The sequence below is a fragment of the Lepidochelys kempii genome, chromosome 4, assembly GCF_965140285.1.
Source record: "Lepidochelys kempii isolate rLepKem1 chromosome 4, rLepKem1.hap1, whole genome shotgun sequence".
NCBI classification, from domain to species: Eukaryota; Metazoa; Chordata; order Testudines; family Cheloniidae; genus Lepidochelys; species Lepidochelys kempii.
The window spans coordinates 9,538,785-9,552,125 of NC_136383.1; the positions used below are offsets into that span (position 1 = coordinate 9,538,785).

Here is a 13,341-nt window from a genome sequence, read left to right on the forward strand (position 1 = left end):
CCAAAATCTTTGCCAGAGTCACTGTCCCCAGGTTATAGAGTCCCCAATCCTGTGAATACGGCCTGCTCTCTTTGTTCTTAGATGTATACATCAACATTTACATCATCCAGTGTTCACTGTCATGTGTAAACATTCAGTCTCTGCTTCCAGGTGTGACTGTGCATCGGGGTGTAGCTATGGGTGGCCCTAGGTGGGCCACGGCCCACCCACTTGGCATCCAAGCCCACCCCCCAACCCCAGCTCTGCTCCTGCTCCAGCCCCAGCCCTGCCCAGCCGTGGAGGACACCACACGCTGGGTGCACCCCCCCCGGCCGTACCGGAGGGGGTTGGGACAGCAGCGGCGCACCTGACAAGCCTGCCACGCATGCATGCATGCCGCAGCAGGAGGTGGGCAGCCGGCCCGCCCAGTGGTGGCGATCATTAAAAAACGTAGGCCTGCCACCTCTGGGAGCCGGGCCCGGCGTTGGTCAGTGTGATGGGGATGGGAGCCATGCATGCTGGAGAGCGGCATCTCCTCCCAGAGCTGGGTGCGCACGCAGGGCCCCGTGGGACTCCTGGCCAGAGCATCCATCGCCCCCCACAAGGCCGGCTGCGTTGGAGGGAGTGGGCGGAGGCAGGCCCCCCAATGCCTCCTGTTCCCCCCGTGCCCCGCCCCCATCATTGCCCACCCACCCAAATGTCCCATGCTAGCTACGCCACTGCTGTGCATGGAAGATCCAGAGAGTACCAGTATCAGCTATATTTCCAGAAAACAAAAGCACCACCAACAAAAGAGGCCACTCTGTTGTATCTGCTGCCTAAACAGCCTGCCAGAGGCAGAAGGTCACCTCCAGATTCTGGTCTACAAACAAAGGACTTGGTCATAGACAAAACCACCTCATCTTCCAGCAAGCACGAGGGAGGCGCATTTCATTCACGTCTAACATTGCTTTGCAGAGACACCAAACTAACGCAGTCGTTTCTCCTCTTTCGGGTTGTCTAAGTCGCAGAACACCACAGGATCCAGCTCCTTGGCCATCTCTACCCGCTGTTCAATTAAGAAGACCATAAAACCAAACACTTACATTGCTCCCTGGTAATGAACTGAGGTACAGTGCTGGGGAGAGGAGTGCTCGGGTTCGGGGTTCCCACTAGCTTGCTCTTGGCCATCTTGGTGTTTGCCTTGGCGAATTCTAGTCGTAGCGTTTGTGGAATTTCGGGGTCAAAGCGAATTCCCTTTGTCAAAGCAAGAGAACAGAGCGTGTCAATTATCTGTACAGCCAACATTGAAAACTACTGAATGAAATCAGCACTATGTGCAAGCCCCGAACACCAGGCGGAGAGCCCGCTGTGGCTTGGGTCACCAGCACCTCAAGCGCATTGCTCGACAAGCCAAACAAAGCGAACTCAGATCACACTGTGATGGACACAGTTCTCCACACTTTTGACTCTGTGATCCCACAGTGAGATCCTTGCTGGCAGGCCCCAGCACTTGCGTAGGGCTCCAGGGGCCACTAGGGTCTTGGTGCATGGATCTGATTGCAGGATAAGGGCCTCCACCACTTTGTACACAGAAAAAACATACCAAAATTCCAGTTTTAAAGCTGAATCCGATGACTTGCTTTTAAAGCAAATTCTTATTTTTATTGAATCGGCCGATAAAACATGCACCAATAAGGGCTTTGTTTTCCTTAATTTGTTCACAAATAACAGAACTTGCCTTCATCTGGCTCATAGATCACTATGGAATTGGAATTGCAATCGCTGTGATCATAATGTAGTTCACAAGGCAGACAACATCTCACACGCACCAGCCTTCGAAGGCTGGCGCCCTCAGGCCGCGGATGGCCAAACTCAGAGAGCATTATGCAGTTACATGGCAGTGTTCATGACACATGGTTGTGAGTTGATCTCTGGACTCCAGTTATCTTTAACTCCACTGCAAAGTGATAATGGAGCCTCCCAGAGGCTTGGGGAAGAAAGGGCTGGATGGCCACACATGAGCTACAGGGCAGCAATCCTAAAATCAGGGGAAGGGAGAGCAGCTGAAAGGCTCAGAGTCTACATGGAGGAAGGGATTGTTTGGGATTTGTATTTTGAGAAGGCTGGGGCAGGGGATGAGGAACCTTACAGGAATATTTTTAAAGTTAAAAATAGGGAGAAATGTTCATGTTTAACTCAGGCTGGGCTCCCAAGCTCCAGAATTAAACCCAATCAGGGTCCAAAAAGGCAAGGAGGAGGGGACAAATAAAGGAAAAGAGAAACACTTGCCCCGCAGGACCGGCCAGTCTCAATAATGTCCTAGCTTTCAACTGTTACACTTCTTAGAGTCAGGGCAGATGGCCTGGGGAGCTGGAAATGACTTTCCCCTGAAGGCAGCGAAGAGCACAGCCCCAAACTGGAATTAGAAGCACGCCGAACTAGCTAAGAACCAGGTCTGGACTTGGGGGCTCAGGGCACATCTAGCTGAAATGTTCTTTAGAGACAGTGATGATGCACAGCTACAAAATGGCTCTGTTATATAGGACCCACCTGATGAGAAGCTTCTCTGAATCTCCAGCTAAACGGAACTGAACATCTTATTAGAACAGGCTTGCTTGTGAGATCTCCAGAACTTCCTGTTTTTATGCATGGGCCAAAAATACCCACCACAACAGCCTTTCCCCTGGAATTTTGGCACTTTCACTTCTAGGTCCACCCAGGAGTTGAAGGAGGGGCTTGTAGTCAAGGCATGGGAGTGGGGCTCAGGAGATGTGTGTTCAGTTCGCAGTTCCCAGCTCTGCCACAGAGGCGGTGTGATCCCGGGCAAGTCACTTCCTGTAACCTTTTCAGAAGGAACGTACAGAGTGGAGACTTGTGATGAGACTTGGAGTCACTCTTAAAAGTCACTGAGGTGCTTTGGGACCTTTTGTGTATAGTGTCTCCACACCTCAGTTCCCATCTGTAAAATGGGGAGAATGAGCCTCCCTTTCTCACCCATCTCATTTGTCTGTCTAGACGGTAAGTTCTTTGCTCAGGGACATGATACAGCCCCTTGCACAATGGGGCCATACCCTTGGTAGAGAGCACTAAATATGGTGGTAGAGAGCACTAAATATTACAATGAATAACTGAGGTGTAGAAAGAACGAGGAGTACCTGTGGCACCTTAGAGACTAACAAATTTATTTGAGCATGAGCTTTCGTGGGCTAAAACGACTTCATCGGATGCATACAGTGGAAAATACAGTCAGAAGATATATATATATACACAGAGAACATGAAACAATGGGGGTTGCCATACACACTATAATGAGAGTGATCAATTAAGGTGAGCTAGTATCAGCAGGAGAAAAAAACCTTTTGTAGTGATAATCAGGATGAGGTGTAGAAGTATGTGGAACCAACCAACCACAACGGTAGCTTTGTTTAATTGCCGGCTTGCGTGTGGGGGAGGGATAAGGGGTTCTGGCCCTGCCCAGGCTGTCATGTCCATTGCTAGCAGTGACCAAAAGCCGTGACCTCCGACAGCTCTTTGATGTCCGGTGTCAGGAGAGCCAATCCTCTCTCCACTGCTCAACAGACGTGTCCACAGCCCAGGCCTCCCAGACAACTGGCATTAACTGGCTCTCATGTCATCACTGCAGAGAAACTGAGGACAGAGCAGACATGGAGGTGGAACTGCCCTGAGAGGGAGATGGAGGCGGAGAAAAGCTTCCACTGCTGGCCTGCCCTGGATAAATAAAACCCTGTAGTCTCCAGAGCTACGATTCTGGCATCGTCTACAAGCACTGCAATTCTTCAGCAAGAGGACGGCGTGCGGCTGGGGGACATTTCAGTTGATTGTGTGTTTATTCTTACTTTTACTGCTATTAGAGGGTAATGACCACTATGTCCAGCAGGAGAGAGGGCAGGCAAGCCGCTCCTTAGACACTGTGACACAGGCACTGGGATGCTCATGACTCTCACAACGCTTGATGTTTTTCTTACAGCCCCAGCCACCGGGGTCAGGTTGTTAGTCGAGACTCACACCTTTCACGAAGAAAAGGGACTTTCTGGGGCAAGCTGGAGAGTGTGACGCCCCCTCCCCCAATGCTCCCACATGAGAAAACAAACAAAGAGAACTTCACTTTTAGTACTTTGTAAAATCGCTTAGTTTTTAAGCCAGTCTCAGGATCGTTTGGCACCTTGCTCGTGAGTTTTGAACACTCGGGGTTGGCAATATTGCAGAGTAGGAGCTAGCTGATAAAGGCCAAATCTGGTTTCGAAACATGGCAGCAGATCCTCCGCTGGTGTAAATGATCAGGACTCCATTGAAGAAGGATCTGCCTGGGGGTGTGTATGGTCTCCATTCCTATGCGGTCTCTAGTAGCAGACCTGTGCTTATGTGGGATAGAAACAGGCCCTTGTTTTGATGACCCGACTCCACCCGGCTGGGGTGGGGGCACGGCCTCACCAGAGTGCTGCGGCCTCTCAAACCCGTAACTTGCAGGATCAGCGGGGACATCTCAAAGCCCCTTCTCTTCTCAGATTGTCTGACAGACTGAGGAAGAAGGGGCTTTCCCACACAAACCCACACTTTTTTTAATCGCCTTCCTAAGGAATCTGCCGCCCCTGCAAGTCCATGCGGCTTTGGCAGAGTGAGAAACTTTCAGTAAAATGCCAAGTCGCAGCCCCACAGCAAAGCAAGGCTCTCTCTTTAGAGGAGAAAAGAACAAATGGGTGGGCGGGGGGGCAGGGGAACAGTCAGCTGGGTGAGTGGCTAATTCTGCTACAGCTGGATGGAAAGATGCTCCTAGGGGTACAGAACTGTCACGACAACTAGCCAACTGGGCCAGTACTGCATGCCAGCCCCAGGAAGGGCACGGAGAGAGCAGAAGACACAATACTGATGCGGTGACGGTGCAGTGCAGATGACAGCTGCTTTGCTTTAGCAAAACTCACAGGAGTAACCTCTAGGATTTGGCGGTCCTAGGGCGATGCTGACATTGGGGGCCCTCACCCAGAGAAGGTATATGCACTCTGCGTCCCTGTTATCTTCCAAACCAACCCAATGCTTCCTACTATGGAACTCTTGAACATCTGTCTCTGAAGTAGAATGGCAGCCCCAGGCTCCTCTTGCACATAAACTGCTGGGGAGTCAGTACATCCACGACATTAGGAGTGGGGGGAGGGACACACCTGGTAAAACTGGGGGCACACTAAGTTGCCAGAAGCTCGAGGCCCTACCCAAGTTTGCATAAATGAAACCATTTGCATGTATGAAAGAGCAGCTGCTGAGACAACTCCTGCAAAACTCCATCTTGCTGCTACTGGCTGGGCTTCTCCGAGCAAGACAGAACACTGCATGCGGGGCTTGTGTTTCTGTGGACCACTTCTTTATTAAAGGGGAAGGTGGCTAGGGCTCACATTGCAGAATCTATGGGTCACATTGCCTCTAGGCTGCTGCTGGGTCACCTCCTGCTACCATCGTTTTCATCTGAACGCTACACAACAGGATATAATGGGTCTCACCTTCAAAAAGTTAGAAATGAAATTGTGCATACAAATCGCCTTTTTGTTTGTGTGAATAGTCAGCTATGCAGCTGGTTGGCGACATCCACACACGAACAAACGCGCCATAATGGTGAGCATCCACACAGATTACACGTAAAATCTTTGTGTGCACAATGGTGCATCTAAATTACGGCAGCAGTCAATCCAGATCTTACTAAAGCTGGGACTGACCGTCACACAGAGAAAGTGCCAAACTAAATTCCCCAGGACACTGAGCCGTTTAGCAAAAACACCACCAGATTTTTCATTCCAAATTAAAGTTCCAACATCCTTTAAAGCCTGCAAAGTTTAAATGACCTAATTTGTTTGGCAGCAAATTCTGAGACCATAGGCTTAGAGCAAGTCACATTCCTCTAACATCTTTAGCATCAGCACCATATTTGGCAGTCAGTATCCCGCTGCACTGAGCCCTTATCCTCAGGGATTAGCAGAGCCAAAAATATTTTAAATTTAAAAAGACGACAAGGAAAAATAGGGAAAGAAATTAGAGAATGGACTGTTTGCTGTTATCCCTGCCTGATGAGATTACTCAGGGGGCTCAATGATTTCACCCAGAATGGCATCGTAATGAGATTAATTCTGTACAGACAGAGGGGAGCTGGGCTTGTTGAAATCAACTTTTTTTCATGGGAAAAAGCAGGCTGTAAATGAGTAATTTGCTAACTGTGAGATCAGAAAATGGCTTCCTTCTAGGCAAGTCCACTGCTTCCTGAGTCCCGAAGGGACTAGGGACTGCAATCATTAGGTCCAGATTGCCAGAACGAGATCTGTGCAAAACTTTTGTCGCAAAGCACAAAACGAAGCAAAACTCCCCTGTTCTAAAGTTTCACTACAAGGTTTAAGGAAAGAGTCACGTAAGTGCACAAACCTGGACCCATTTTGGTTTGGTTCTGATGCAAATCCACATGAAACTCAGCTGCTTCGTCTGGTTTGAGTTTGAGTTTTTGGGCCTTGTTGTCAAACCTGGAATTTAAAGGGTTAGACTCTGGGTGCAAACCCAAATGAATCAAAGCAGAGGCAAAAGCTAACTCTGCAAAGGGGAGCTGCTGGGTTTTCGATCAAGTTCAAATCGAGGGGGTGGGGTTCCCAACAAAATCAAGTGAAAATCAATGAAAGTGAAAAATGAATGAAGTGAAGTGAAAATCAATGAAATCAAGGGGGTGGGGTTCCCAACAATTGGTGTCATACAGCCCAGGCCACTGGCGTGTGAGGGAAAAGCAGACAACTGATCGCATGGGACCGGAGACCACACTGAGCCTGGCTGTAAAAGGGCAGAGCTGTGCTGAGGCCAGTGGAATTGCACTTACTTGCCCCAGGGCTGAATCACAGCCCAGTTCTAGAGGGACTCTGTCCGCATGCCTTTGCCCTTCTCCCTGCCAGGGAGAATGGCCAGTACAGTTTAAAGAACAGGAGTACTTGTGGCACCTTAGAGACTAACAAATTTATTTGAGCATAAGCTTTCATAAGTTTCCATGGGCTACAGCCCACTTCATCGGATGCATAAAATGGAACATATAGTAAGAAGATACATATATACATACAGAGAAGGTGGAAGTTGCCATACAAACTGTAAGAGGCTAATTAAGATGAGCTATTATCAGCAGGAGAAAAAAACTTTTGTAGTGATAATCAAGATGGCCCATTTAGACAGTTGACAAGAAGGTGTGAGGATATGTAACATGGGGAATGACCCAGCCACTCCCAGTCTCTATTCAAACCCAAGTTAATGGTGTCTAGTTTGCATATTTATTCAAGCTCAGCAGTTTCTCCTTGGAGTCTGTTTTTGAAGTTTTTCTGTTGCAAAATTGCCACCCTTAAATCTTTTATTGTAGCCCACGAAAGCTTATGCTCTAATAAATGTGTTAGTCTCTAAGGTGCCACAAGTCCTCCTTTTCTTTTTTGCGGATACAGACTAACACGGCTGTTACTCTGAAACCTAAAGGAGTACTTGTGGCACCTTAGAGACTAACCAATTTATTTGAGCATAAGCTTTCATGAGCTACAGCTCACTTCATGGCACACAGTGGTGTTGAGGTTGGGTTTTCCATTTGGGATGGCATTTCAATGGGTTTATGCAGGGGTTTTTCACATCATTCAGAGTGTACCCAGCGTATCAATTTATGGCCCATCCCATTCGATTCAAGAACAAGGGGCCTCATGACTGACTGGAAAGATATCAAATTAACATGGCCCACATTAAAGGGATTAAAAACTGTCTTAACGGATAGGTCTCAAAATGTGATTGTAAACAGAGAATCGTTACCAAGCGGGTGTGTTTCCAGTGAGGTCCTGCAGGGATTGGTTCTTGGCCCTACACTATTCAACATTTTTATCAGTGACCTGGAAGAAAACATAAAATCATCACTGATCAAGTTTGCAGATGACACAAAAATTGGGGGAGTGGTAAATAATGAAGAGGACAGGTCACTGGTTTGCTTGGTAAACTGGGCACATGCAAACGATATGTGATTTAATATAGCTAAACGTCAATGTATACATCTAGGAACAAAGAATGGAGGCCATCCTTACGTGATGGGGGACTCTATCCTGGGAATCAGTGACTCTGAAAAAGATTTGGGAGTGGTAGCGGATAATCAGCTGAACACTAACTCCTGATGTGATGCTGTGACCAAAAGGGCGAATGCGATCCTGGGATGCATCAACAGGGGATTCTTGAGTCGGAGCAAAGGGGTTATTCTACCTCTGTATTTGGCATTGATGCGGCTGCTGCTGGATACTATGTGACCCCCTTGGGGGTTAGTGAGCATGGCTAGACTCAGTACTGGGCATCTTGGAACCACTGGACCCAAAGGTCCTCAAGTTGCATGTAAGCCTGTTTTACTGCTCCCTCATCTTCCCCCCTGGTACTTTGCTCCATCCCTCTGTAAACACATATTTCCCTTTCTATTTTCACTGTACTGTTCTGGTGGGGGTGTGGGGGAGTGTTTACTCCAGGGGGGTTGGAACTGGTGCCCCTGGTGGGGGAGAGGGGGAGTTTCCCTGCTTCATTCCTGCACATCTTTTCTTGGCCAGAGCCACCCGCAGAGCGGACTCATCTTGGCCACAAGTCTGCTTTAGTTACACCTGTGTCCAGCTCTGGCACCCACAATTCAAGAAGGCTGTTGATAAATTGGAGAGGTCAGAGAGAAGCCACAAGAATGATTGAAGGATTAGAAAACAGCGAGAGGTTCACGGAGTTCCATCTACTTAGCTTCACAAAGAGAAGGTTAAGGGGGAGACTTGGTTACAGTCTATAAGTATCTACATGGGGAAAATATTTACTAATGGGCTCTTCTTCAGTCTAGCAGAGAAAGGTCTAACATGATCCAAAGGCGGGAAGTAGAAGCTAGACAAATTCAGACTGGAAATCCAGCATAAATGTTTATGGTGAGAGTAATTAACCTTTGGAACAACTTACCAAAGGTCGTGGTGGATTCTCCAGCACTGACCATTTATAAATCGAGATGGGATGTGTTTCTAACAGATCTGCTCTAGGAATTATTTTGCTGAAGTTCTCTGGTCTGTGTTATACCCAGGGTCAGACTAGATGATCGCAATGGTTCCTTCTGGCCTCCGCATGTTTAGAGCAAATAAAAGGGATAGTGATGGCTGCGTAGAATGCACTGCTATAGGATCCAGCAGCCAATCCTGGTGTTGGATTTTAAAAGGGGCTAGATAAATCCTTCCCCACTTATAACATTTATATTTATGCTAAAGGCTGAGGCAGGCAAACCCTGCTGGTTTGGGTCTCTGCTGAGCCTTGCCCGTACCGCATCTGTTGTACAACTGACCCAATGCATTATGGGTTACCGAGGTGTTTGCTCCTTCCTCTGAAGCATCGGGCATAGGCCACTGATAGACAAGATTAGGGTGCACAGCCAGCCTTTTAAAGTGAAAGGCCAGGATCTCTGGGAAGGGGAATGTAAAGGGGAATTTTGGTGATGTGGGGGAAGGGGTGCATGTAGGGGATTGTTTTGTTAGCTGCCCAGCACCCCCAGCACTGCCTGGGGTCAGTGTCCCTGGCTCCCCAGGGATCTGGTTCTGTGTGCTGGGAACCGGCTGGCTCAGATCCCACAGGGATGGGTGTGGCTAGACTAGAGAGACGGGGTGGGAGAGGCACCTCATGAGTTACTGGATGCTTTGCAGGAGATGGGACAGGGTGGAACCATGTGACAGTTCTTACCGGGCATGAGCAGTGGTGGTGAGGGAGGTTATAACACATACACTTGGCCAATCAGCTACCCACTCCAGTGACCCAGCTGGCTGGAGACTCTGCCAGGTGGCAGAGGCTGCTGAGTAACAGTGACAGGGATGTCCAGGACAGGACAGATCAACAGTTCCATTTGCTAGGACAGAGGAGTTGAGACTCTGGTAGGGTGACCAGATCACAAGAGTAAAATATCAGTACACAATGTGGGGGCGGGGGAGAGGGGAGCCCCCACCGCAACCATGGGGGAGGGAGGTGCACAGCCTGAAGAAGCTGCAAGGGGGGCGCACAGCCCTGGCTCCAGTCCCAGCTGCAAGTTGGGGGTGCATGGCCCCAGTCCCCACCACATGCCATGGGTCGGGGCTGCATGGCCCTGGCTGCAGCCCCCGCTGTATGCTGTGGGTCGGGTAGCCCACGGCCCCAGCTCCAGCCCCAGCCACAGGTCAGGGGCGCATGGCCCTGGCCCCCACTGCAAGGGGGGTCTCAGAGCTGGGGCAGTGAGTTGGGGCACAGGAGTGGGGGTTCAAGGTGCTAACTCTGGGAGGGAGTTTGGGTGCAGGAGGAGGTTCAGGGCTGGGGCAGAGGCTTGGAGTGTGGGGAGGGGATTCTGGGTGGCGCCTACTTCAGGTGGCTCCCTGGATGTAGCAGCATTTCCCTCTGGGTCCTAGGCAGAGGTGCGGCTAGGCGGCCCTGCGCACTGCCTCATTGGCAGGTGCCACCTCCACAGCTCCCATTGGCCAGAAGCTGCAGAGCCGGCGCTCAAGGCAGGGGTAGCATGCAGAGCCCCCCTGGCCGTCCCTGTGCCTAGGACCCAGAAGGAGATGTCGCCACTTCTGGGGAGCTGTGCGGAGAAGGCCAGGTAGGGAGCCTGCCAGCCCCGTACCAACTGGAGGCCTGGCAACAACCCTACAATATTGGGAGCAATGGCACCAAATTGTACATTGGTCTGGACGCAGGACAGAGAGTTCGATATCGAGACGTCTGGTCACCCTAGATTCTGGCAGACATGGCATCTCACCCTCTCCCTGTCAGGCTGTAATGCATGGTACCAAAGCAAATGGTGGAAGGAGACCAAACTTCACGTTTCAGGGTTGAAGCCAATCTCTCATATGTCAGAGTTTGGATAAGACCCTCATGAAAGAGCAGACCGCTCACCACCCCACCCACCACCTGCCCACTGCAGGGTTTTTTTGCACCTTCCTCAGAAGTATCTGGTGCTACCACTGTCTGAGGATACTGGGCTAAATGGGACCTCAAGTGTGATCCCAAGTGGCAGTTTCCACGGCCCTATGTTCTCTTTCAGTGAAAGAACCCCGGAGCGCTGGATGGGATGGGACACTTACCAGAGAATAATCTCCCGTCCCCACTTTCTGCTGCAATGTTACAAAAGTTGCCCAGTTACAAACACAACAAAGCACGGAACGGCTAACCCTGCATTCCAAGGGGGTTTTTCTTACCTACATGGACAAGCCTTGGCATTGTCTACTTTTACCTCATCTCATATGGCACAATGCCCGTGGAAGTCAGTGCCGCCGGCAGGAAGTTCAGAGCTCCGCTGACATTTTTCACACATTTTTTCATACCTCTAAAGCTCTCCCACAGCTTTAACCCCTGTTCTGCCAATAGAAGAAGTGTGTGAAATGAGCCCCTCGCTCACTAATGCACAAGACTAATCCTAATTGAGACGAAGCTTTAAGTGATTTAAGAGGAGAAAGGTCTATGAGATGGTTGGATAATTTTATGACCAATAATATTTGTACTTAAACATGCTAAGATGGGAGCCATCTAATCTCATGCTTCAGGGCTCATGCATGAGTCTCATGCTTCAGGGCACCATTTCATACTATACATCAGGGCATCGGCTGATCACTATAAGGGTCAGGAAGGAAACTCTACCCCCAACTCCCTTTATCCAGCACTGTAAGTATGGGCAAATATGGCTTTCGGAGGCTAGAACCCTTTCAGCGTGAGAGAGAAGACTGTTTTCTGAATATCTTCTCTACATATAGAAAGGGACCACGGTCACCAGAAACACTTTGAGAGAAAAGAAAACAGAGATTTAAAAAAAGCCCCACGGGTGAGCTGTCGAGCTAACAGCTTAGGCTGGAGTGAGGTTCCTCCTGGAGAATGGATGCAGAGCTGCCAAGTCTCATTCATCTCCAGGACTTTTAGGGCAGTTCTAAAAGCTTCTCTCTCTCTCCCGAAGAAGGACTTGATGTTCGCTTCAGGGAGATCAGCCTCCCTCAGCCTGCGCCAGCCTGACAGAGGTGGTTTATGGATCCTATTGCATTTTTAAAAAGGCAAGCCACCACTTTCAGAGACAAGCCACGGAAATACACAGTCTGACTAACAGCAGCATTGCATGCTCTCCTGGGGTCCAGAACCCGGCTCCCATTTCCTGAGACCGCTAGCCACAGCCACTGCTGTGTTCCAGGGGCTGGGCGCAGCTCAGCCTCCACCGAGAGGTATGCAAACAGGCTTCCGGCTTCCCATGAGCCCTTGCAACCATTCTGAATCTTTCTGTAGAAACTCAAGACCTTTTCTCCATAGCCCCAGATATCTGCCCCCAGGAGAGAATGGGTCTTACACTCTGCTGGGTAGAAGTTAATCTTTCAGCAGCTGGTGAAACAAAGCAGTGAAGCCACTGTGAGAAAAAGAGCTGGGGAGGTGGGCGGAAGAGGGTTAAAAAGGAAACGCCCCAGTGTCTAGCTGAGGCGGGAGCTGGGATGATGGTGGGCTTGCTGTGTGATGCTCGGAGAGAACAAAGGTGATGGTGGAAGCCTTGGGGGAATAATAGGTTGAGGCAGTAGACACCAGCCTCCACCAAGAGGGCTTCCTTGCCTTTTGTTATTCAAGCGTGCAACAGGGAGGGCATCCTCCTGGCTCCCCAGCTGCTCCTGGATGTTGTGGATCTTGCCTGAGCTCTCCTGGCCTTTCCTGCACTCAGCTAATGCAGAGCAGGGCATGCTTAGTGTGTGGCTCACAGGGTGCGTGTTACCTGTGCTCCACCAACCGCACTGGCCTCGGGGCTTGTTTCAAGGCACTGGCTGAGTTGAGCCTGTAGGGCTCTGGGGCTCTGGCTAACCTGCCACCAATTTCCTCTCCGAGCAGGACGCGGGACCAGCACTGCCAAATATCCTCCTCCTGCTGTAAATCTCACGATGCAGGACAGCCCAGGGACATCTAAACCCTTTGGCTAACTGAGCACTCAGGTAACCGGAAACGCTAGTTTGAGCTGTAGTTTTACTGGGATAGAAATACAGGGAATAATTCTTATGTTTGTGAAATACTCTTTAATAAAGTACAAAGTAAAAGAACCAAATTACTGAGTTTATTAAAACACAAATGTTGTAAGCCTGAGCAACTTAGCTTCATGGGGGCCCCTGTAGCATGGGGCCTGTCAAGGTTCCTTCCCCACTCTGAACTCTAGGGTACAGATGTGGGGACCTGCATGAAAACCCCCTAAGCTTATTCTTACCAGCTTAGGTTAAAACTTCCCCAAGGTATAAACTATTTTACCTTTTGCCCTTGGACTTTATTGCTGCCACCACCAAGCGTCTAACAAATATATAACAGGGAAAAAGACCGCTTGGAAATGTCTTTCCCCGCAAAATCCACCCC

General features: G+C 49.7%; 1 protein-coding gene across 3 annotated transcripts in view; it reads right to left on the minus strand.

Moving 5' to 3' along the window:
- Positions 1-13,341, minus strand: part of RBPMS (RNA binding protein, mRNA processing factor) — a 139,633-nt gene that overhangs the window by 62,321 nt on the left and 63,971 nt on the right. For all 3 annotated transcript variants that reach the window (XR_012158424.2, XM_073340330.2, XM_073340331.2), the window contains one exon: positions 1,065-1,215. Coding sequence is in view for 2 of the 3 variants with exons in the window: in XM_073340330.2 (XP_073196431.1) it covers positions 1,065-1,215 (151 nt within the window). In the remaining variant the exon portion in view is untranslated. The remainder of the gene's footprint in view (positions 1-1,064; positions 1,216-13,341) is intronic.